The sequence below is a fragment of the Hyperolius riggenbachi genome, chromosome 6, assembly GCF_040937935.1.
Source record: "Hyperolius riggenbachi isolate aHypRig1 chromosome 6, aHypRig1.pri, whole genome shotgun sequence".
Taxonomy (NCBI): domain Eukaryota; kingdom Metazoa; phylum Chordata; class Amphibia; order Anura; family Hyperoliidae; genus Hyperolius; species Hyperolius riggenbachi.
The window spans coordinates 146,575,391-146,602,791 of NC_090651.1; the positions used below are offsets into that span (position 1 = coordinate 146,575,391).

Below are 27,401 nucleotides of genomic sequence, written 5' to 3' on the forward strand. Positions count from 1 at the left end.
TCCTTGTGTTAGAAGCTTCAACACAGCATATGATACTTACACATGGACTTGGTTTAACAGCATCACTAGGGAAAAAACCAACCTCCCCTGTGGCAATGTTCCTTCCCTGGAACAGAAAACAAAACAAACACAACTGCAGTCTCCACAGCAGAGTTGAAGATGTTTGTACAGTATCTTTCAGATTTCGTACATACACAGGCATATATACATGGTTGTTTTTATTTATTATAGAATATGAATTTGAACAGATTACATTTTTTCTGGCATTATAAAATCACACTAAATAAATTGGCAATGAGGAAAATGCATATTTAATTGTACTGGCATCTTTTTATGAAGTGCTTACCTTCCAGAACATACTGTGTGCATCACCCACCATCAGCTCAATGGTGTCTCCCGCTTGAATAGTGAGGGATGGACCCTCGCTCACTGGGGGTGCTGGGTAACCATTGTAATTCCTTATAGCTTGCAACTTTGCTAAGCCTGAAAAATAAAAGGTACATCAATTCATAAATGAAAGAAAACAATTTCAGGCTTAATTGTTATTTCAGTTTCGGATAACATGGAGAAGGGATTTAACTTATTTTGACTATCCCTACAGTGTGGGTCTCCATCAGGAACATTTTGTTTAAAGTGAACCTCCAGACTAAAAATCTACTCAGCAGCACTGAAAAGGCTTGGTGTTTATTTAACAGTTTCACAGCATCAGAACTTTGTTGTTCTTACTCAAGCCTTATTTTTAGCTGCACAGAATAAAACTGCCCGGGCATTTGATAATGGGGATTTCACCACAATATCAGCCATACAGAGCCCCCTGATGATCCATATGAGAAAAGGTAAAGATTTCTCATGGGAAAGAGGGTATCAGCTACTGATTAAGATGAAGTTCAATACTTCGTTAAGGTTTTTCTTTAATTTCCTGTCCTTTCCTGTCCTTGGGACATCAATGATTTCTAGGAGGTAAAAAATATATTTACTACCCTCTCTGAATTTGTTGGGTAATTTTATTCACTTCCTGTCAGAACAGGAAGTGAGTAGGATTCTCCCAAATTGGTACACAGACAGCAAAATATATCCTGAAGAAGTTAATCCCTTTTTACAGAGGTAAAATTAGCTTTACCTGGACTACTGTTGGTGTTTAAACTCAGCATAGCAAATTTGGAACTCCCAAACACCCCTGATTACCACTGTTCAGCACCGTACAAGCAGAACAGCGTGTCACGAAGTGTTTCATGTGGTTCCGATGCTTCCTCCTTCTGGTTTGAAAGGAGGAAGCATCAAAGTCATGTAAAACACATGAAACGCATAGGCATAGCGAACACAGACACTAACCTGGACTTTGCTTTTCAAAAATATTCACATAATAACTATTTCTAATTAATATAAATGTAAAACCTTACCAAATTATTTCTGTTTTATATACAGTATATATGTATGCCCTTATTTAGACAAGTGAGTTTTGATTTTCACTATCCATCACTGTAAAGTACCAATACAATGGCTTGAAATATCAAAGGTGAGGGACTTCTTCCTAACATACTTAGCCTGATTAGACTTAGACTGCTTAGTATGTTATTTATTATCAGATCCAGTTTGTATTGCTCCGCACTGGTACAACTACACAGCTATGGGATCCAGTGAAATTTATACACTACTCCAGGGCTGCCCAATAGGTCAATCGCGATCTACCGGTAGATCGCGACCACCTGATTGGTAGATCACGGCCTCATGGCCGCGTCCTATTGAATTTTGCGGCCAGCAGCTCTAGAACGCGGCAGATTGGCCGCGTCCTATCAGATTCTGCTGCTGGCCACTGATCTCGCGAGGAGAGAGGCGCGGCTGAGAGGCCAGGGGCGGCTCTGCCATGACGCATTGTTATGGCTGGAGGTGTGGCGCTGGAAGCAAAACTTCCTCCTCAATGCACGCAGCCCGCCGGAGCCTCCCTCAGCCACCGAAATGGCTTATCTGCCCTCCAGACAGCTGCGGCTAAGGGAGTGAAGAGCAGGAGGTCACCGCTGGAGCTGGATGGAGGTAAGTTGCGTGTACCCGGGCTCCTATACCCAGCTAACCTATACTAAGGGCACATATACCTGGCTAACCTATCTAAAGGCACATATACCTGGCTAATCTATTCTAAGGGCACATATACCATGCTAACCTATACTAAGGGCACATATACAGTACCTGGCTAACCTATAGTAAGGGCACATATACCTGGCTAACCTATACTAAGGGCACATATACCTGGCTAACCTATTCTAAGGGCACATATACCTGGCTAACCTATACTAAGGGCACACATACCCAGCTATCCTATTCTAAGGGCACATATACCTGGCTAACCTATACTAAGGGCACACATACCCAGCTATCCTATACTAAGGGCACATATACCTGGCTAACCTATACTAAGGGCAAATATACCCAGCTTTCCTATTCTAAGGGCACATATACCTGGCTAACCTATACTAAGGGCACATATACCTGGCTAACCTATACTAAGGGCACATATACCTGGCTAACCTATACTAAGGGCAAATATACCTGGCTAACCTATACTAAGGGCACACATGCCCAGATATCCTATTCTAAGGGCACACATACCCAGCTATCCTATTCTAAGGGCACACATACCCAGCTATCCTATTCTAAGGGCACACATACCCAGCTATCCTATTCTAAGGGCACATATACCTGGCTAACCTATACTAAGGGCACTCATACCCATCTATCCTATACTTAGGGCACATACACCTGGCTAACCTATACTAAGGGCACATATACCCAGCTATCCTAATTTAAGGGCACATATACCTGGCTAACCTATATTAAGGGCACATATACCTGGCTAACCTATACTAAGGGCACACATACCCAGCTATCCTATACTAAGGGCACAGATACCTAGCTAGCTAACCTATACTGAAGGGACCAATACCTAACTACTCTTCCGGGAGGGGGGGGTGCGGGTGCATTTAAAACATCGGTAGATCTCCTGGCCTCGGCGAACTTTAAAGTAGCTCGCAGGCCGAAAAAGTGTGGGCACCCCTGCACTACTCTCTCTCATCATTATACATATAACAACTGCAAAATACTGATCCTCAAAATCTGTTTTCAAAAACAGCCATGTTGTTATAAAGGAATTAGCGCATAGGAAGGGGAGTAGTTTGTTAATTCTTACCATTATTAAAAGCACATATAAGTAATTATTAGTACCATTATAGCACCAATGAAAAGCTAATCCAAAGGCTAAAGTAAGACCCTGGGAAGGCCATTTGTTGCAAGGGTCCGAGAGCACATACATTTAAAATGGCCCCAACCAAGTTTCAGTGCAAGGTGAAGCCGAAAGATGGCTTACCCTGTGCCTGCTGAAAGTCCGGTGGGGTTAATGCTATTCCTCCTCCGAATTGTCACAACTTGGGGGGGCATGTAATTCGGGCACTGTCAACTGCCGGTGGCCCAAATTGCCTCCTTTTCTTTGTAATTTGAGCTCTGACAATCGCCTCTGAAAACAACTATAACCGTTATTCTCATTATGGCCTATGGCGTCACCCAAATCATCGCCGTAGCTCTGCGCCAAAATTAGCTGTCTCGCAGAACTGGTTGCATGTCTGCAATCCATATTGCTACATCTCTGTTACTCAAATTTACTTTATGGTATCATTCACTATATTTCTGTAGAGATAGATGTGATACATTTATATTCAAAACAACTTCTCCTGACATTGCAAGCTGATATACCCTGTTGTCTCTCAGTGATATCCTTTATTATGGAAATGCCAAGTTTGATTTCTAAGCGATGCAACAAACAGAACAAGTTCATATTAGCAAGATAATGATATACTGGCAGTCCTTAATTGGCACTGGCAGAAACACAGCTGCTGTAAATTAATTTATGTTAAAATTAGGAGGCATTTAACACATTATATCAGAACCCCAACTGATATGTATTCACGTGTCCCAATTATATATGCAAATGGAGGCAAGGTGTTTCCTGTGTGGTTGTATTTAACAAATTGGGAAAAAGGAAAGTATGATATGTTTTATTAGAGGGACATTATTGGCAGGCAGAGCCTGGCTTCCATGAAGCAGCATAAGATCCTGCAAGTACCAGTTATACCTTCATATCACGCAAAAGACTTAAAAAAATTATTATAATGTCTCTGGAGAATCACAGCTAAAACATAAAGGCATATCGCCAAAATCCAAGCAAAATGATGAAAAGATAAAATGAGAACTCAGGAACCACATATAGAGAGTAGGAAGGAAAAAAATATAATTATATTTTAAAAATTATATCGTAGCAGACTTTAAATCCTACACTTCTGAGATGTGAATGCAGTGCAAACCTTGAAGGGAACCCGAGGTGAGAAGGATATGGAGACTGCCACAGATATTTCCTTTTAAATAATACCAGTTGCCTGGCAGTCCTCCTGATCCCGTGTCTCTAATACTTTTAGCCATAGACCCTGAAGAAGCATGCAGCAGATCAGGTACTCTGACTCAGCTGACTCAGATTTTGCTGGATAAGTCATGTGCTTGGTCCAGGGTTTTGACTCAGAAAGTACATATGCCAGAAGATTAACAGGGCTACAAGGCAAAGGGAATTGTTTACAAGTAAAATAAATGTTAGCCTCCATATCACTCTCACCTCGAGTTCCCTTTAATTTTAAGTGTACAAGCAGTGGTGTTCTCACAAAGAATTAGCATTTCAGCTTTTCAGCACTCTCCTGCTATCAGGATTGATTGCTCAACCAGACTAAAGTATTTTGTTTCTCCTAAGTTTTCAGGAGAGCTGTTGAAGCGTGTTTCCACTCTGTTATCTGCCTGAATGAATTTATTGGAAACACAACAAAAAATGTATAACATTGATTTTTAAAGAGAACCTGTACTGAGTAAAAATATTTAAAATAAACACATGAGGTAACTTCAAATGAACATTACATAGTTACCTTGCCCTCAGTTCCTCTCAGAAGCTCACCATTTTCTTCTGACAATAATCCCTTCCAGTTCTGACAATATTTTGTCAGATCTAAAATATATCCGTTGCTGTCAGTAAAATATCAGTTGCTGTCAGTTATAGCTGAGAGGAAAACTGATGTACCAGGTAATGTCCATGTTTCCCTATGGCTCAAGTGGGCGATGTTACAGTTTAACTGTGTGCTGACCAGAAAGCGGTTATGGGTAATGGCCATTTTCAAAATGGAGGACGGAAAATACCCTTGATCACAGTGAACAAACAGGACGCGAGAAAGGAGAAAGACACTGAGGAGTAGACTACATGGAAGGTAAGTATGACTTGTGTATGCTTATTTTGAATTTGAATTTTCAGTTCAGGTTTTCTTTAAGAAAAATGTCTCCCCTTCCCTGGTTGAGCTGCTTTTGAACTGTACAATGTGGCTTTAGGTATCTTCCAGCCTCCCCCCAGGTTTCGCAGTCACCAATAGATTGTATATTGAATCACTACCTTTTAAATGTATCTGCTTTACACTGCTGTATATTGCATACCTTGTTCCTGCGATTACTGTACTGTACTGTGTATTGTGTGCCCTAACTCCTACATCATACCTAAGTCCTATATGTGCCATATCAAATTCCAAGCACGACCCAGTCCTGCTTGGCGAATAAAGATTATTCTGATTCTAATTGTCTGCTTGCATGGTGAGTGAACCGATCCTAAAGAGTTTACCTTGACGATTCTGGTGAGTAGGCTTAATCCAAGAACGTTGCAACATTTTTCAAGAACTATATCCTCCATTTTGTTTGGCAGTTTTTAATGTGTTTTAGGGGTGATTAGATAAAAGGACCAGGGGTGTTGCTAGCTCCAAAATCAGTGGCACATGCTCTAGATCGATTCTGGGGTGCTCCGGATATCCCCCAGGCAGAGGCGAGAAGCAGTACTCACCTCCAGGTTCTTGGTCTCCAGATTCTGCCAACATCTTCTCTTCTGGGCTTCTCCCCCAGTGTCTGAGAATGAATCAGACACTACAGTTCCTAGCGTCTTGTTCTCGGATGCTATGGGGAGAATTGCCATCTCCAAACTTGGAGATCAAATGGAGGAGATGAGTACAACTCCTGTTGTGCTATTCTGCTGGTGGTGGGGGTGGGGGGGGGGGGAGAATCGGAACAGTGAGGACACACACAACAATGCATGCTCCCTATGGAGGCTCCAGGCACCACAGCTTCCAGCATGTCACCACAACACCCAGCAAGCCCCAAAGAGGTACCACAGCACCCATCATGGCACCACACAGCACCCAGCGTGGCTCATGTGTTTAAGTGACAGTTTCTATTTATGTGGTATGCTACATTTTATTTTTTTATGTATTAATGGAACATCCAACATTTTGCTGGGCAGGAATACCTAGACCGCTGTTAAGTTCATGACAATTTGGCCCCACCCATGACCACACCCACATTTTGGCCATGCCCATTTTTCGTCTGGAGTGCCCAGATGAGCCCCGGATCTCTTAGGATCCTAGCATTGCCCCTGACAAAGACTATTGCAACCAGCTTGCGATGACCCAAAGCATTTTCTTGTTTACATGTATAGTGTAATCCAATATCTGATTTGGATTTCAGACTCAACTTGGTTTTAAATGTGTACAAGAAATAGCAATGTGTCTGGCAATCAAAGTAACTTCCTACATAAGAACACACAATGTGAGTGGAGGCTCGATTTAAAAAGTCATAGAAAAATGCAGTAGCATAAAAATTGGCAACACAGAGGTTGCGGCTGCACCTGGGTCCTTTTATCAAAGGTCCACTAAGAGCCATTAGCTCTTCACTGCTGCTATAGAGATAATGACAGGCCCTTTGAATACTGGAAATTACTAACAAACTGTTCTCACACACTGTTAAAAAGCTGCTAAATGTTTCTTGGGCGCCCCTTTGTTTTGCCCAGTACAGTACGTTTCTTTAGATAAAAACTCATTTACATCCAGGTATTTACTGGCCTCAAGAAAATATGTCCTTTATGAATAATTAACCTACTAACTAAGGTAAGTCCACACAATTAATCTATTTAACTGCAGTTAACTGTTGCTTTATTAGTGTGTTTTGTGTTAAGCATTATTAGATGATTAATAAAATGTCTCCTTTCTTAATGTCCTTTTGCATACTTGTTATTGATTGAAATGTCCCTTCTCTTCACCTCAACAACAGCACTGTGTTCTTCTAGCTGACTCTGACTATAAGCAAGTTATTTAACATTCCCTTTCTCATTGTAAGAAAAAGTCTGTTTTTCATGCAAGCACGTTACTGTGCACTCTAGAGAGGACTGTATACTGCAGGAATCATTTCCCGCAACTTTAATTATTTATACATTGCTCTTTTTCAAGCTTATATACCAATACACCTAAAGTAAATATATTACTTCTAAGAAAGGATTAACAAATAAAGTCACCACCAGCCTCTTTCTGAACCAAAGCACGACTGCTGCAATACAACAGACTTCCACAATGGACACACCATGTAGCTGACTTTGCAGCAAAGATTATGACCAGGGACCCTCAGACTAATGTGTAAAGCCAAAGTCACTACATAAGACACTGCTACGCTCTCCTAGTGAGAGAAGTGTGCTAATACTAAATTCATCTCATCCCACCCCCTACAACCACCCAAACTACAGTATCATTTTCTGGAGCCACAAAAGCAATCAAGTTGTCAACCATCTAACAAAAAGTGTTGCCCCCATTCTGTATTGTTTGCAAAACCAAGTAAGAAGATTACGTCTGTTAATGACATGGGAGACAGAGTAGTGTGGATGGGTCCGTATGCATTAAACTTAGTGCACCCATGTTCCAGAACCTAAATAATGTGATTGCAGCTTCTACATGACCCTGTATAAGAAAATACTATACCAAATAAAGAGGTGAACTTTCTAGTTCATCTCTTTATTTGTCCTAGCTCTCCAGTGCTCCCTAAAAGTTCTCACCTTTTCAGTACCTCTGAATTGTGTTCAAGATTCCAAGTGGTCCCAAGCTTTGTCCTAATATTCCCATTCCCACAAAAAATGTTTCCAGCTTTAGAGGACCTTCTGTAGGGCTTCCCTGGGTTTGGTTGTGCCTGTAAGATTCTGTGAAGTCCTTGCAATATAAAATCCTCATTCATTTAGAACCAATGTTTTAGCAGAAAACTGTATGCAGAGTTCTACCTTAAAGAGAACCAAGGTGGGCGGATGGGGGGCAGATGGGACACAAAGGCATGTTCTCTGCCTCATGACATGCCTCTTTGTCCCAGGGAAAAATAATCCCACAGGACCACAAGGGATTCAGCAAGAAAAAAAAAAAAGGTATTGGGCTGCACCGGGATACTAATAAATGCCTCTGTGTCCCCACAATGTGAAACTGGGCCACAGGATTGTTGTGGAGCGGTGTTTTTTGCAGCTACCTGATCCGCTCAGCCTCATGGATCAGGCAGCCTGTTTTTTTTTTTTTTTGAGCCCATGTCGGACTCTCTTTAAAGAGACACTGAAGTGAAAAAAAAATGATGATATTATGATTTGTATGTGTAGCACAGCTAAGAAATAAAACATTAAGATCAGATACATCAGTGTAATTGTTTCCAGTACAGGAAGAGTTGAGAAACTCCAGTTGTTATCTCTATGCAAAAAAGCTATTAAGCTCTCCGACTAACTTATGCTGGGAATACACGTTTCGTTTTTGCCTTCGTTTTAGCCTTCGATTCGTTCGGTAAACGAATCGAGTGTTGAAAACGTATGTGAAAATAGTCATAATCTCATTATAGTTTCGATTAATAGACCACAAAAACGAACGACTAGTGATCGAACATGTTTGATATTATCTCTCTTTATCCATCTAATCGAGCCATTGGTAGGCTTGATGGCTGTTCAGATCGATTATATACTCGTTTATGCCGTCCGTCCCTGTACTACGTTTCGTTTCTTTGCAGCCTTCGATCATTGGAAAAACGAAACCATCAGAATCGAAAAAAAAAACGAAACCGTGGGTGGTGATATTAACCGTACGGTCGATTATTTCGGGATCGAAAAGGACAAAAGGCACAATCGAAACGAAGGTTTAAACGAAGGCAAAAACGAAACGTGTATTCCCAGCATAAGTCCTGGAGAGGGCTGTTATCTGACTTTTATTATCTCAACTGTAATTGAACTGTTTACTTTTCCTCTGCTAGAGGAGAGTTCATTACTTCACAGACTGCTCTGAAAGACTCATTTTGAATGCTAAGTGTTGTGTAATCTGCACATATTATAGAATGATGCAATGTTAGAAAAAACACTATATACCTGAAAATAAAAATATGAGAATATTTTATTTGCTGCTAATCTTCTAGAAATTATTCATAGTACACAACCAATTCATTATATCATATATTTTTTTTCGCTTCAGTGTCTCTTTAAGACATATATTCAAGAGAAACTAATTCTAATGAAACAGTCTTGTTAGAAGTAATGTCAGCTCTCAGCAACATTTTGTTCAGTCAGGGAGATACCAGAAAGCATTAGGGGACTTTCCCAGCCTGAAAAGAACCACATTTTCTATGTAATATCAGGGTACATGTCACGTCAGCATAAAAGTTTAGGACTTGATTGGCATGCTCAAGTCCTGACCTTATATGTCAATCATAGAATGCAATGGAAAGCATATAATATAGTTAACACCTATAATCCACCCACAGCCCACCTATAGTGGGATGTGACTAATTAAAACTTGTTAAACTGGAGAGATTTACTGTAATTGCTGTATATGATGTATCAGTTATTCTATAGGGGGTTTCAATTATGCTAGCTTCTTTTACTTTGCTTGCTGCCTCATAATATGCTAATACCATATCTTCTTGCTTCCTGATACATGTAATCAAGATGACTTCTGAATAAACAACTTGTATTGCTGGATTGATGCAAATAAACATCATAAAGGTGGCCACTAATGATCTAATCTTTTTCATCCAATCTTACCTTTTTTATGTAATATAATGGAACTGACTATATTATCCTTTCAATATATTTACTCAATTTACTCTTCTACTACATGGATCTGGTAAAATATGATGAAAAAGATTGAACCATTAGTGACCACCTTAAATGCTCCAAGCATCTGAAGGCTATGTCTAAACAGCTGTGAGAACTTCCAACTGATAGAGACAAGTTATGATTATTGGTGCCAAAGTTATTTACAATAGAAGCTTCGATCAATATTTCCAGTGCTCACTAACCAATCAAAGTGACTAAAATAATTTGGGAGTGCTAGCAGAGCCTGGGAACAGATTGGAAGGGTGCATTGCTAAAATGGACTAATGTCTGGTTCACACCATGCAATACGCAAAGAAGGAGGCACTGCAAAGGCAAATTAAACTAGCAATCAATCTAGAATGTAGCAACACACAATGGGGTCTGAGTTTCACAAAGGTTACTTATTTTTCACCTTAACTGTAAAGGGGCCCATACACCGAACGATTTATCCGCCGATATACATGAAATCGTTGCGCAAACGCTGACAGAACGATAGATTTCCATCCGAAATCAATTGTTCCCATCAATTCCCGTAGATCCGTCCATGCGGAAGATTTCGCTCGATCGCCGGCGGGTCGGAAGTGCGTCGATAGCGGCGTTCGAATGCCCAACGACTGACGCTAGCGGCAACACATTACCTGCTCCGGCCGGCGCGTGTCCCCTGGTCTCCACTGTCCCTTCTCCGTGCTCGGCTCCTCCAGCTTCACTGAACTTCCTGTCCCGGCAGAAAGTTTAAACAGTAGAGCGCCCTCTACTGTTTAAACTTCCCTGGACAGGAAGTGAAGCTGGAGGAGCCGAGCACAGAGAAGAAGACAGGGGAGACCAGGGGACACGCGCTGGCTGGAGCAGGTAATGTATGCGGGGAAGGGGGCGGCGGCAGCTTCACAGATTGTGATCGGTTTCATGCGGAAATCGATTCACAATCTGTTTGCAGTAAAGTCAGCCATACGATCCCTCTCTGATCAGATTCGATCAGAGAGGGATCTATCTGTTGGTTGGATCTGATGGCAAATCGACCAGTGTATGGCTACCTTAACCACTTCACAACTGAGGGGTTTTACCCCTTGAGCACCAGAGCAATTTTCACCTTTCAGCGCTCCTTCCATTCATTCGTCTATAACTTTATCATTACTTATCACAATGAAATGAACTATATCTTGTTTTTTTCGCCACCAATTAGGCTTTCTTTAGGTGGGACATTATGCCAAGAATTATTTTATTCTAAATGTGTTTTAATGAGAAAATAGGAAAAATGTGGGAAAAAATTCATTATTTTTCAGTTTTCGGCCATTATAGTTTTTAAATAACGCATGCTACTGTAATTAAAACCCATGAAATGTATTTGCCCATTTGTCCCGGTTATAAAACCGTTGAAATTATGTCCCTATCACAATGTTTGGCGCCAATATTTTATTTGGAAATAAAGGTGCATTTTTTTCAGTTTTGCGTCCATCCCTAATTACAAGCCCATACTTTATAAAGTAACAGTGTTATACCCTTTTGACATAAATATTTAAAAAGTTCAGTCCCCAAGGTAACTATTTATGTATTTTTTTTTTATTGTAATTTTTTTTTTTATTATTACAAAAAAAAATAATTAGGGAGTGTGGGTGGTAATGAGTTAATTTTTAGTGTAAAACTAATGTATTTGTATATGAAAAATGCTTTAGGGTGTAGTTTTAGTATTTGGCCACAAGATGGCCACAGTAACTTTTTGTTTATGCGACCTGCAAGCGTAGGAAGTACGCTTGCAGGAAGTGTTATGGGGCTGGGAAACTTTTTTTTTCACAATGATCGCGCTGCTTCTCATAGAAGCAGCCGATCATTGCGGGGGCTTAGATCAACGAACGGGAACAGTTTTTCCCCTTCATTGATCTCCGGGCGAGCGGACGGTGGCGTGCACGAGCGCGTGGGTGCGCGCACGAGCGAGCGGGAGCGAGGACAGCGGTGGGAGGTGTGGACATCTCCGTCCCTGGTGTTGATAGGGTGGAAAAAGGGACAGAGATATCCGCACCGCTGGTGGTAAAGTGGTTAAGGAGTGCTAATGCAGGAGATAAACAAATAAGGAGAGATAATTCATGAGATAAATAGATAAGGAGAGATAAACTATGATTTAAGCCAGTTAAGGAGAAGTTATACAATGAATTAAGTCAGTTAAGGAGAGCTAAGACATGAATTAACTAGATAAGGAGAGCTTAACATTGAGTTAAGTCAGTTAAGTAGAGCTAAATCAAGAGTTAAGTCACTTAAGAAGAGATAAATTGTGAGTTAATAAGTAAGGTGAGGTAATTTAACAGAAAAGCTTTGTGAATCAGGCCCAACATGTTTTGTGGTTTGTCCCTTCCTCGGGTGTACCTGAGGAAGGAGGAAAACCTGAAACATATTGTGTGTTGCTATCTTCTAGATCAAACACAAGTTTAATTCACCATTGGAGTGCCTCCTTCTTTGAAAATTGTGTACACTACAGTGTGGAAGTGGTGAGAGAGATTGAGCAATGGCAGACTGGGCAGTGAGCCCTGGCAGAGGAATTGAGCACCGGTGGACTAGGCAGTGAGCCCTGGCAGAGGTATTGAACACTGGTGGACTTGGCAGTGAACCCTGGCAGAGGGATTGTGCACTGATTGTGCACTGATGGAATAGGCAGTGATGCCTGGCAGAGAGATTGATCACTGTCAGACTGGGCAGTGAGCCCTGGCAGAGGGATTGAGCATCGGCGGACTAGGCAGTAAGCCCTGGCAGAGGGATTGAGCACCGGCAGACTGGGCAGTGAGCCCTGGCAGAGGGATTGAGCATCGGCAGATTGGGCAGTGAGCCCTGGCAGAGGGATTGAGCACCGGCGGACCAGTCAGTAATCCCTGGCAGAGGGATTGAGCACCAGCAGACTGGGCAGTGAGCCCTGGCAGAGGGATTGAGCACCAGCAGACTGGGCAGTGAGCCCTGGCAGAGGGATTGGGCACCAGTAGATTGGGCAGTGAGCCCTGGCAGAGGGTTTGAGCACCAGCGGACTAGGCAATGAGCCCTGGCGGAGGGATTGAGCACCGGCAGACTGGGCAGAGAGCTCTGGCAGTGGGATTGAGCACCGGCGGACCAGGCAATGAACCCTGGCAGAGGGATTGAGCACCAGCAGACTGGGCAGTGAGCCCTGGTAGAGGGATTGAGCACCAGCAGATTGAGCAGTGAGCCCTGGCAGAGGGATTAAGCACCGAGAGACTGGGCAGAGAGATCTGGCAAAGGGATTTAGCACTGGCAGACCAGGCAGTGAGCCATGGCAAGGGGATTAAGCAACAGCGGACTAGGCAATGAGCCCTGGCAGAGTAACTTCTCTGGTACTTTTTTGCTTCACACCATGCAATTTCCCGTCAGAGAGATGGGTCGAAAAGATCCTTTCCAACAGGTCCGATCTGATTTCCGAACGTTTTTCTGATCGATTTTGTATAGAAGTGATTGAAGAATGGATCAGAAAAACAATCGGAAATCACATCAGACCTATCGGAAATTATCTATTAAACCCGTCTATCTGATGGGAAATTGCATGGTGTGTACCAGGCATAAGGGTCAGCATGTGGATGCTTAGGGAGAAGGAGGACAGATGAAAGAATGGCAGCACGATGCTGAGATCAAACAGCACAATGGCACACAAGCTAATTAGCACAGTATTATTTCACAATATAGCTTCGTAATGCTGCTACTAGCCTGGCCCTTGCTTGTGCCTCTGTCATGGTGGAACTTGGCATCCACAGTGGGTATATAACTGTCTGGTAGGGTCTAAGACTATCTCACCAAACTGAAAATTTCACATGCAAGTCCTTTTCAATATTAAATATATAATTTCTGCATAACCATTTTATGACAAATACAATGATGCTTGCTTCCTGCATTGTCATGCATATTCCCAACAAAAACAGATAATACAAGAATAAATACCTAACCTAGCATTTTATTTGTACTAAAATAGGCAATTTATTATTATTCTATGTAACACAAATCAAATCTGAATAGTTGATTTTTTTTCCTTTGAACATCATTATATTTTGTAACACTGTTGTTTATATTAATATCAAGTACCAATAATAAAACTAACATTTCATATCTGTAAATCTCCAAGTACTTTTAAGTCAAAACAATTAAATATGTATTTGTTTTAAATTGAAAACAGTGCTACATGCAAATAAGGAGTTTAAAAAAAAATATACTATATTGACTTAAACAATTCAATATTTTCCAAACATTTAAAAAAGGCAAAGGAGTGTTTAATTAAATTGGATGTAACTTAGTAGGAGTGATTAGAAATCCAATGATTAATTCTGAAACATTGGTTCTTTCAGAGGCGCTGAATGTTCTTTAACAGTAATTTATGTTGGAACATTTGTGATTGGAAGGAATGCCTACCCAACCCAATTAATAATTAACTTCTAAACGATCTTGCTGTTGAAAAAGGTCAGAGTGTAATATGTTGTCTTACAGGCATAATTTGAAAGACTCATAAATATATATATTTTCTTTTCTCTTATAAATGATGCATTAAGCTTTAGTTATTACATCTCCCTTGTTTAGTTAAGAACTACAGTTTAATTAGATTGTTTTAGGCTTAGGCGTATCTATGATGTTTAAGAACAAAGAGACTCATGTCATGTACAGATTTGATCTGGGTCAACTAGAGCAAAAAAAACAGGAAATCTGAGAGACTAACGGACTTGTACTGTCAGAGGGATTTGCCGCACAGGGGTAATTATGGGGCTGTTTTGAGAGTGGGTGGGTGAGAGGGAGTTAACTTGAATACCAACCTTTAGTCATTACACAGCTATAACTGAACTGTTAGTTGTGAAGATTTCAACCTGTCTTGTGAAAATGAATTAAGGAATTACATTCAGGAATTAAATCCCACGTGTTGTGAAACATTCCTTCTTTCAACGAAGGAGCATTGCAAAAATGAAGCACCTCATACCTCCAGCAGATCTTCCAACCCTAGTTCATGCCTTCACGGCTAGACTTTTGTAATGTTCTCTATACAGGCCTTGCAAAGGCCTGCACCTCCTGCAATCAGTACAGAATACCGATGGAACGCTGTTAACAAGCTGACATCGCCATTGCCACATAGCACAATCCTTCACTTACTCCACTGGCTACCCATAAAATGGAGAATTCTATTTAAAATGGCTTATTGACATTCACATTTTTTGCCCAATTTGTGCCCTTGATACCTGAAGGATTTGTTGTAACTGCATCACACCTCCCACAATCTTGAAGAATCTAATAACTTAATCACCCCCACAGTCAATCTCAAAACCTTTGGAGCTAGAGCATTCTGTCATGCTGCCCCTACACTTTGGAGCTCCCTGGCACACCCAATCAGGACATCTGAATCATTCAAAGCATAAGACGTCCGAGGTGACAGGTGATTTGATGAGATAGACATGTGGGTACAGTGCCAAGCACACTGTGCCAAGCACACATTGCTAAAGCCCCCCTACCCCAAGTTACTTTTGCCCTGGGGCCTTATTGTAGTCAGAACTGGCCCTGCAGCATGATCAGGAGGCAAAATACATACTAAATAATTTATAAAGTAATATTGTAAAAAAAAAAAAAAATCTACTTTATTCATTATGTTATTTTCACTACAGTTTAACTAGTATCTACGTCCCTCGGGACTTCATCTTAACTCTCAGGGACGTAGATATTCGTGTAATGCCACTGCCTGCTCCCGCTCGCATTCTCGATGCCACCCATTACAGGAGAGATCAGTGAATGGGAACGCAGTTACCATTCATTAATCTTAGACTCCGTTTCAATGATCGCCGGCATTAATGAGATGCATGTAGTTATTATAATAACAAAAGTAATACATACACGCATTACTTCCTGTTAGCATACTAATAGTACGCTCAGGAAGATAATGAGTGAGGACATCTTGTGGGCAAATAGTAAAATTACACCTTCATACATTTATTTTAAATAAAATGACATACACATATATTTAAAATTAACCCCTTACCTCCCACAATCTCCCATAGTTGCTCAAATAAAACTTTTGCACTAAAAAAAAAGACAATTAAAAAAATACATAAATAGTTGCCTTAATGACTGAATATTTTTAATATGCAAGGATACAGAGGCGCCAGTAGGATAAAACAAGATAAAAGGTTTAAAACGGTTTAGGTGGCGGTGGTGGACCGTCCACACACAAACAGACCAAAATCGCTGTTGATTGTAGAAAAAATAACAATTTATTCACATACTCCTACATAAAAGTGCAACGCGTTTCACGGGCAAACATTCCGCTTCATCAGGCAATGAACGAACGGAGTATTGGCACCTCTGTGCCAAGCTATCAATAGACTCAGAGCTGTGAGATACTCCGTTCGTGCATTGCCTGATGAAGCAGGATGTTTGCCCGTGAAACGCGTTGCACTTTTATGCAGGAGTATGTTAATAAATTGTTATTTTTTCTACAATCAAGAGCGATTTTGGTCTGTTTGTGTGTGGACGGTCCACCACCGCCACCTAAACCGTTTTAAACCTTTTATCTTGTTTTATCCTACTGGCGCCTCTGTATCCTTGCATATCAAGTTGTCCACCCTTGGTGGAAGGGTGATATACCCTCCTTTCTTCTATCTACAGAGAGCGACATCTTAGTCCTGAGTGGGGTCAGGCTTAATCTCCCCACCTGCATATACAGTGGTTGCCTTAGAGCAACCCAGGTTTGTAAGTATAATACTTACTTCTAACATTTTCTCTATTTATACAACATACTACACTATATTGGGCTCTCGGTCTCCCTTTTCTCATTTTTAATATGTATGTCAGGAGGGAATACTGTATTACTGTTATTTTTGAGAATATGGGCTTTTAATTAGTGATGGACGCAAAACTGAAAAAATGCACCTGTATTTCCAAACAAAATATTGGTACCATACATTGTACTAGGGAAATATTTTGAATGTAATATTTAATATTAAATTTAATATTTTAAATGTTGCAATAACCAGAACAAAAGGACAAATAAAATGTGTGGTCTTTATCCACAGTAGAACGCTTTATTTTAAAAACTGTTAATGGCTGAAAAAAAAAGAAATAATGATTTTTTTATTTTTATTATTATTCCCATTAAAGTACATTTAGAATAAAATAATTCTTAGCATAATGTACCAATCAAAGCCTAATTGGTGGCGGAAAAAAAACAAGATATATATCATTTTGTTGTGATAAGTAGTGATGAAATTATTGGCGAATGAAAGGGAGGAGCACTGAAAGGTGAAAATTGCTCCAGTCTTCAAGGGGAAAAACCCCTGAGTGGTCAACTCGTTAAACTTTTTATCATAGGGGACAGAGATCTACAATGGACATCAATTTGTGCGCCAATAAGGTTTTGGCAGAGCATAGAAAAAAAATCGATTTTGCCAGGTAAGGATGCATTTTTTATTATAGACATTGCCCCCACAGTGTTAGGCATATCACTGTGGAAATATGTAAGTGCACGGTAAACAAAGCACTTAAAGTCCACTTTAACAATTATGGCAGCAGCAAAGGTGCATTTCCTATTTTAAAGTTTTGTTTCTCCCTGGACTTGGGCTTTAAGTAAAACTACAGGTTATATAAATAATTAACAATACTCACAAGCCAATATTTTTTGGCCTTTGAACATTGTCTGGATCTGACAAGGATCTATAAACACATGAGGTTTAATTTGTCAGCACTGCAGGCAGAACAATTGTGCACATCAACCTAGAACTATGAATTTAAAAAAATCATACACGTCTATCTACTTTTAGAGATGTCAAGAACCGTGACACAACCATTACAAAAAAAAAGCATCTGCAGCAGCATAATTTTGTGTGCAAAACACCCCGGCTGTTGACACGGTCTCAAGATATATATCATCTTTACCCCTGGCATGTTCAGGCTGTTTATGAAAATTATACCAGCGTAAAGCCACAGGCAGATATGCCAGTGTACTCCAACCTCACTAAAATGATAAAAGCAGAAAGATGACTGGATGCTGCCAGTTCTAACAAATAGCATGTACTATTTTTTTTACAGAAGACCTTTAAATGACCTTGAAGTAAACCTAAGTAATTTAAGGGAAGATATAGTAGTAAATATAATGGTAAAGTACATCATTAAAAGTAAACTTCAGTGGAAAAAGCATAACAAATGCCAATTAGCCCTGAAACTAAGAATGTCAGGTGGAAAACCCCGAGTGTCAGGAGGAAATCTAAGGCCCCGTTCACATCACAAACGCGGATGGCCATGCGTGCGGAACGCAACGAATGCGAACGCACGCCATCCGCGTTTGTGTGTGTTGCGTGGCTGATCCTATCACTGAAAAGTGAATGGGACAGCCATGCGTTTTTGCAAAAAATGTGTGCAGCATGCATTCCCGGACCGCACAGGTCCGGAACGCATGCAGTGTGAACATCAGACAGTGCACTCTATGCACTGTCTGATTCGTGCGTGTCAGCCTCCCGCACGCGTTTCCAAAACGCGGCTGGAAACGCGTGCAGTGTGAACAGGGCCTTAAAGTGGACCCAAATTAAAAATACAAGATTTCAGAAATAAAATCTATTTTCTAAATTATAATAATAAATAGCAGCCTTTTTTCAGCTGCATGATGACAAATATAAAATATTTTACATTTATTGGAGGAACCCCTCCCTTCCTTTCAAATTGCTGGGACAGAATCTGGCAAACTGGTGAAGTAGATGGTGTCCGGCAAAGGAGGAATTGCTAATGGCTGCCACCTGTATAACCCTAGTTATGAAAAGAGAAGGGTGAAAAGCATGCACTGAAATGCTTATAGGCTTGAAGGAGTGTTTATTTATCTCTGTATGTGTCAGAGTGGTGCAACTAAATATTTTGAATTAAAAAAATGTTTGCTTTGGGTCCGCTTTAAATTGCAACTGATAGAACTTGTACATTTTAGTCACCAAAGATACAGTATTCATCAAGAAAATATGTTCCTGTCTATGCCCAGCCTAAAAGTTCAAATCAGTACGGTAAGGTGGATATCAGTACAGAAAAGCTTATACAGTATATTTGATGAAAATGATTTTGTACAGCAGTGTAAAACAAACTCTGAACTGAAGGAAAAATAATATTTATAGAATAGTCTCACTACAAGGTGACCCAGTGTGACAGTACTAGGAAGCCTGTGCTAGTGGCAAAATACCTTTCCAGGGCAATGCATTATTAAAGCAAGCAATCTGCCTATATAAACAAAAAGCAAATCAACAAGTTACTTTCTAAACCGCGCGTCAAATATAACCAAGTAAAAAAAAGCATTACGATGACTTTACGTGACAGGAATACAAAGGTAATCTATTAAAGTCACCACACAGAAGACAAACACAGGCAAACAGTACTCGTGTAAGTAAATGTGGTAGCTCTCATTTGAAAAGTTAAGAGCTTGTTCACACTATGAACGTTTTCTATTTTTATAAGTGCTGGCGATTTTAGAAATCGTTTGTGCAATGATTTCCTATTGGACTGTTCACATGTGAGCATTTTGATTTTTTTAAAATCACGAACGTGCTACCTCTACCATTTTCTGAACGTTTTGGCTCAATGGAAGGTATAGGGAAATCGCAAAGAGCTTGAAAAAGCGATTTGTATTGCGATTTCCTCGAGCGCTTTTATAAATAAATACATTGTAAATATTCATTTCTGGGTCAAAGAGTCAGTCAGGAAGTGAATAAACTAATCGCCCAACAAAATCGCATAGTGATAGCGCTGGCAATTTATAATGTGAACAGGGCCTAACTGGTAATGACATCAGAGAAATACCGCAGTTGCATGGAAGGCAGAATGTTTTATTGAATGTATTATAGTCCAAATGATTATTATAGTCCAAAGCTTTTTAAAGCACACCTAAAGTTAGAGAAATATTTATTTCCTTTTAACCAATACACATTGCCTGGTTGTTCTCCTAATTCTTTGTCTCTAATACTAAGCCCAAGCAAGAGATCAAAATAAGATACTCACCTGAAGAGAGGAAAGCCTCAGGATCCTATTAATTCTTTCCTCAGTGGTCCGGTGTTCCCCATTGCTGAGAACGGCCCCTCTCCACATTGGGGCCGCACAGCTCCTCTTCTCGCAGTGTGGCCGCGCAGTAGACACGCGAGCACAGCCGCGGCTCTGGCATTCTGCGCATGTGCCAGCAGGCTCGCGTGGCTATTTAGTGGCCATGCTGCAAGAAGAGGAGCTGCACGGCCTCAATGCGATTAGCGACAATCAGACAGCGACAGGGACATTAGAGCAGGGAGGGGTGCCTCAATAGGATCCTGAGGCTTTCCTCTCTTTAGGTAAGTATCTTTGGCTCGGGTACACTTTAAGCAACAGACCCTGAACAAGCATGCCGATCAGGTGCCCTGACCCAAGTCTGACCCAATAAGCTACATACCTGTTTCAGGTGTGTGATTCAGACACTACTGCAGACTAAGGCTAGGATCATGGTGGTCAGTTGCATAATGCACACGTTATAATGAGTGTGACCTGAAATGGAAACTGTACATAGACTTTCATACAAAGCCTGCATGCAGCGAGTTAGAATAATGCGATCAGTTACAACGTAGTACTGTGAACAGGCCCATAGATTTGTATGGGTACCGAGTTCACATGCAGAATTGTTTTGCAATGCAACTCAGCACTGTGAACTAGCTATAAGAGATCAGCAGGACTGCCAGGCAACTGGTATTGTTTGAGCCCCTTTTGACACATGCAGGTTAATAAAAATTAAAAAAAACAGTAGTGAGAAATAAAGTCCATTTATGTATGTAATTCAAGATGAAATGTGAAACTAATTTATGAAATAGGAACCCATTGCAGGGGTCTTGGATTAATTTGCTGATAAGAGTCTGACATTTTGAACCTAGAATATTGAACATTTTCACATTATTCTAATGATCTGAGATTTAGTTTTTAGGGTTTTCATAAGCTGTAAACCATAATCATCAAAATTACAACAAATAAAGGTTTGAAGTATCACGCTTTGCATGTAATAAGTCTATTTCATATATGTTTCACCTTTTAAAGATAATCTGTTTTTTTTTTTCTTATTTTAAACACTAAACATGTTTGTTACTTTCCTGCCTGTATTCCCGCAGCTGAACGAGTCCCCTCGTGTACAGAAAGTCACTTTTTTTTATCTCTATGACCCATCAGGTCGGAGATTTAGCTTACAGGAAGAGGCGGAGCTGTTCACCATAGCTCTGCCTCTTTAAATGACGATCACCCTGCTCCACCTCTCTCCGCTCCCCCCCCCCAATTGTGGATCCGCCCCTCCAATGCGCAACCAGCTCACCCTGCTCTGTGCACAGTTCTATCCTTGGAGCAGGGTGGCGTGCTGGAGTGTGCAATGTTTGCTGACTAGAGCTGCGACCCAGAAGCTCTCACAGGGGTCACGGCCATTTTATACACTAAATACCGGATTTTTGCAATAGCAAATGACGGAGAATAAGAGACAGCGGAGAGGTGGTAAGATGATGAAACTGATGTATGCATTTAGTGCTACCAACCTTTTAATTTTTAATCAAATCAATTTAGACTTCAGATTCTCTTTAAGTTGAGTTACTCAAATAAATGGACTTTTGCACGATATTCTAATTATACAGTAGAATCCATTTAGAGTAAACTGCAAGGGACCAGGAAATTTAGTTTACTATATCAGAAGTTTACTATATCAAAATTGGTCATACATTGTATATTTTTACAGAAGCAGTTGCTGGGACCTAAGGACTAAGTTTACTATATCCAGAGGTTTACTATAACGCGATTCTGTTGTACAAGGTTCCCCTGTATATTGCAATGTGATTTTAATCATCAGATTATTTCCCTGTGCACTGCAGCTATGCCTGGATGAAATACAGACGCCCTGGCCACAAGGGTTGTGATTTCTATGTGTGCACTGCAAAATCGTATTATTTTCTGGTGAATGCTGCCCGCATAACAATTATTTTTTGGTGAATGCTGCCCACATAATGATTATTTTCTGGTTAAATGCTGCCCACATTACGATTTCTGGTGAAATGCTGATATCTTTACAATTATTTAATTGTGAAATGCTGCTCTCTTTATGATTATTTTATGGAGAAATGCTGCCCACTTTACGATTAATTTCGGGTGAAATGCTGCCCACTTTACGATTATTTTCTGATGAAATGCTGCTCACGTTTACAATTTCTGGTGAAATGCTGCTCTCTTTACGATTATTTTATGGTGAAATGCTGCTCTCTTTACGATTATTTTATGGTGAAAAGCTGCACACTACAATTTTCTGGTGAAATGCTGCACACTTTACAATTTTCTGGTGAAATGCTGCTCACTTCACGAATATTTTCTGGTGAAATGCTGCCACTTTACGATTTCTGGTGAAATGCTGCTATCTGTACAATTATTTTATGGTGAAATGCTGCCCACTTTACGATTATTTTCTGGTGAAATGCTGCCCACTTTACGATTTCTGGTGAAATGTGGCCCACTTTACTATACAGGGAGCACCATATGAAATCGGCACCTGTAGACTTGGGCGCAGGATACAGCCGGTATATGGCTGATCCTGCTTCGGGCCGTATTAATTACTATTCCCCCTCCAGGCCGCCATGGATAATGGGGGAATTGAATAATTCGGCTTCCAGCGATTCCTGGAGGACGAATTATAGTGTTTTAAAAGCAACTTCGGCTCCGTCTCCTGACGGAGCCGACGTTACTCACTGAGAGCCTGATACAAGTAATTTCTATTCTAGTCTATGGAGGTGCCAGCTGCGCCCACATCTAGCAGCACTGAAAAGCACTGCTCCGTCTATACCTGGCATTACCCACCGTGGCGCGCTTAGGATGCCACACTCGCTCCTTTTTTGGGGGGGGGGGGGAGTTGGGAGGGGGAGTGGTGGGGGGTGTCTTATAATAACCAGCACCAGGTGTCAAATGCCCTAGGTACGCCACTGCCTGAAAAGGATCTATACCAAGCTGTTGGCCAGCCTCACTCACTTGCACACTGTTTTGGCAGAGGGAGTAAGCCACTGCTGGTCAGTAAGCCAGTTTTAGTGACAGCAACATAAAAGAAAGGTAATTTATGGTGTATTTTCCTCTGGGACAAATGTACATATTATATGTATGTGTACACATGTAGTTTACATTTTCTATTTTTCTCAATAGTGGTCCTTTAAAGTGATACTGAAGTTAGTTTGTTTTATTTTTTTATTTTTTCTCTAAAGATACTCACCTACAGGAGGGAAGACTTTGGATCTCATAGAGCCTTCCTGATCCTTGGTCGGTGGCTTTGTTCCAGCGCTGTCACCCCCAAGTATTCAACCAACTGCTTGGTTGAATACTTGAATAGTTGAATGCCTTCAAGGATCCTCGGGAAGCTTCAGAAGCACACTTGTCCCCAAATGATTCCAAAGATGGGCAGCAATTTTAACGGGGGACATAGCTGGAACAAAGCCACCAACAGAGGACCGGGAAGTCTCTGCTTTTAAACCCCTCCCCTTTCCCCTCCCCCCCAAAAAAATCACTTGCCTCGTTATTGCTTTAACCTTCTGAGCGTTAGGCCGCTCATGAGGTTTCGCCAGTTTGTGTTAAAAATTTAATTATGGCAATCGAATGGCTGTAAACCCTGTAGCTAGCATTAGGCAAGCTAGTAGAAGTGCCCAGCACCCCCCGCTCCCCGCCGCTCCCCCTTTTATACATTACGCAGCCTGGATCCAGCTGTGCGCAGCCTCCCCACACAGCTCCGGTCTTCACTATGGGGAAGATGACGTCAGCGAGCAAACCCGATCCTCCCCATAGAGAGACCAAAGCGAGAGACCAGAGAGGACACATGTACCAGCTAGCCTAGTGCTAGCTACAGGGTTTACAGCCATTCGATCGCCATAATTATGCTTAGGGGACTCCTGGGGCAAGGAGGTTAAAGAACAAGTAAAGTTAGAGGGATATGGAGGCTGCCATATTTATTTCCTTTTAAACAATACCAGTTGCCTGGCAGCCCTGCTGATCTATTTGGCTGTAGTAGTGTCTATCTTGTCAGATCTGACAATAATGTCAGAAACACCTGATCTGCTGCATGCTTGTTCAGGATCTATGGCTACAAGTATTAGAGGCAGAGGTTCTGTAGGCTAGCCAGGCAACTGGTATTGCTTAAAAGGAAATAACTATGGCAGCCACCATATCCCTCTCACTTCAGTTGTCCTTTAAACATAGGCAGCATTAATAAAGACAGTATAAGATTCATTTTACAAAAATACAGAGCGTCTGTAGTGAGCAGTGTGCTAACACCTGCTTACACTTATTAATCCAGAGCAACAAGCAGCCAGCCAAAGGCATAGGAACAAATAGTCTACAGAGACAACACTGCAAATAACCAGAAAGTGTGGGAATCCACCTGAACAATTACATAAAGAGCAACTGCAGACAGCTCATGGAATCAACCATTAAGCTGCTGCCTCTAGGAAGCACTACAAAATCTAACATAATTTTATATACACCCTATGAGGTCCTTCACATCCTTGACACTGCTAGATACTCGCTTGGGAAAGTCTGGTCTGTAAGGTCCCTAGAATATGTGTGTGTGTGTCTATCTATCTATCTCTCTATCTATCCATATATATATATATATATATATATATATATATATATATATATATATATATATATATATATATATATATATACTCTCTCTCTCTCTCTCTCTCTCTCTCTCTCTATATATATATATATATATATATATATATATATACGGTATATATCATGTTACAGTATACTACAAGTTTTTATTACATAGTGAATTATCTGCACTCTAGTCTGGGATTCTCACAGTTTCTCAGCATGTGACAGGCAGCTCCCTTCCCCCCTCAGCCTTACAAACTGCATCACAGACAAGCTGAAACTGAGAGCAGAGACACTGTCTGTGAGGAGTAAACAATGCCCATAGAGCCTGCAGGGGGTGTGCATAACTTGTATTCATTACAACAGAGGCAGCCCATTCCTCCCTGGGTCGACAAAGCTTGACAAAGAAAAGAAGATTAGATAGATTACAGAGACAGTTCAACTAGAAAAGGCTGCAGTAAGCCAGACCACATTAGAACAGGTATATGAACTTATAGGATAGAAGAAATAAGGCTGAACTTTTTGTTACAGAGTCTCTTTAAGCTAAAAACAGTCGAATCTCATTATAGTAAATGTATGAGCAATTCTGAGAAAGTAAACTGCTAATATAGTAAACTTTTTGGCCAGAACCATTGCTATTTAATATAAAGGGATTCTACTGTATTTGATAATGTATTCAATTTTAAGAAGTTGAAATTGTGTATTGTTTTGTGTGCAATATCTCTTTTTGGTCCTGATATACTAAACCTTTCTTTTGAGTTCTCAAAAGGCTGAAATGCATTTTCAACTTAGGTTGCTTGGTTGCTGATTGCTGAGTCTCGTACACATGTATGAGGACTGTCATCTGCAGGGATTGGGACTTTAACCCTTGGTCAAATGTTTGGGGATGAATGCTAAACAGATTCATTTCTAGCCCACAGGCTAGCACAGCGTTCTGTTGCGATGGAGGGGAGGGGGGGCAGAGGGATGAGGCGTAAAGAGGAAAACAATGGCCTTGGCCTGTGCTCTGATGAGATGATCCAGCAGTCTGCATCTCATGGGGACACATTTGGGACACAGTACACATGCTAGATTCTTGGCAGAGGTGCTTCAGCTCGAGAACCATCTAGTGTGTGTACACACTGTTAGCATGCCATTATCATACACTGCTAGGTCTGTCACTCTCATCAGTTACTAGGCCTATTGGGCCAGGCTACAGATGGCAATCGCTCAGTGTTTTTGCTAGTGTTTTGTACAGCGATGTCTGGAGGGATTTCAAGTGTTATTTTCATTTTTTTTTTTGTAGCGAGTGCATTTTTTTTGGGGGGGGGGGGGGGGGGAGTCAGGTAGTCAAATTGCTAACTTTCATTATCATGGAGCTTTTTGGGATCACCAACTATTGTCTAAGATTCCAAAACACTGCTCTAGTGGGCTATAGCACTTACTGTCACTGACTGCTAAGCCTATCACTGTGACTGATTCATTGGCCTTGATTGCTAGGTCTGTCACTGTCAAGGCTTTCCAAACCATTCACTGAGTGATTATAAGACCCGTCACTTATGGTTAGGCCTATTACTGCCACTGGTGGCTTGATTGCAACACCTATCACTGCCAATAATTACTGAGCCTGACACTTACTGTTATGTCTGTTACTGTCAGGGTCCTTTATACACTTGGTGCAATGCAATTTTGAACGATCGCACCACAGCCTAAAAGTTGCACCATGTGTTATACCGCGCCAAAACCAGCCGCAACACGATGGTATGCGACATTTGCAGCATTTTCAGTATGCAGCAATGCAGTAAGTGTAAAAGGAGCTTCACCCATTGCCAAGACTGCCACTAGCTTTGCAGTTCAGATGGTTCTATCCCAAATTTCCTACAATCTTCTATAGATGACAGCAATCACTGAAGTAATTGCTTGTAAATATGTGCATGCAAGTCTGCAATTTCTGCATCAGTGGAAAGATCAGGTGCATGGATGCAGAAATTTAGAGGTCATACTTTCAGGAACACTAACTGGTTTCTATGCCTATTACTTAGGTAATTGCTAGGCCTGTCATTGTCTGCTAGGGATGTCACAGTCTCTGGCTGCTAGGACTATCACTGATTGCTAGGGCTATTACTGACTGCTAGGACTATTACTGACTGCTAGGACTATCACTGACTGCTAGGGCCGATAATGATCGCTAGGTCTGTCACTGCCACTGATGACACAGTATTTCACGGTTATTCAGTAATTCATGTGAAATGTAAAATTAGCTTAAAGAGACTCCGTAACAAAAATTGCATCCTGTTTTTTATCATCCTACAAGTTCCAAAAGCTATTCTAATGTGTTCTGGCTTACTGCAGCACTTTCTACTATCACAGTCTCTGTAATAAATAAATGTATCTTTCCCTTGTCAGACTTGTCAGCCTGTGTCTGGAAGGCTGCCAAGTTCTTCAGTGTTGTGGTTCTGTGATGAATCTCCCCCCTCCAGGCCCCTCTCTGCACACTGCCTGTGTGTTATTTAGATTATGGCAGATTCTCTCTTCTCTCTTAACTTTTACAAGCTGGATAAATCGTCCTCTGAGCTGGCTGGGCTTTCACATACTGAGGATTACAGACAAGGGCAAAGCTGTTTGCAAGAAGAAAAGAGCAGCCTGAAACTTCAGTGCATGAGAGCAGAAGGGGGAAAGAAACACACAATGATCTCTTGAGATACAAAAGGAAGGGTGTATACAGCCTGCTTGTGTATAGATGTATTTTCTATGTGTGGAGATGCTGTACATCAACCTACTTCCTGTTTTGGTGGCCATTTTGTTTGTTTATAAACAAACTTTTTAAAACTGT

General features: G+C 41.0%; 1 protein-coding gene across 5 annotated transcripts in view; it reads right to left on the bottom strand.

The window, feature by feature from the left end:
- VAV3 (vav guanine nucleotide exchange factor 3) overlaps positions 1-27,401 on the bottom strand; it is a 490,967-nt gene that overhangs the window by 46,607 nt on the left and 416,959 nt on the right. For all 5 annotated transcript variants that reach the window (XM_068240048.1, XM_068240046.1, XM_068240044.1 and 2 more), the window contains 2 exons: positions 347-483; positions 41-106 (listed from right to left, as the gene is read on the bottom strand). In XM_068240048.1, the coding sequence (XP_068096149.1) occupies positions 41-106; positions 347-483 (203 nt within the window). The remainder of the gene's footprint in view (positions 1-40; positions 107-346; positions 484-27,401) is intronic.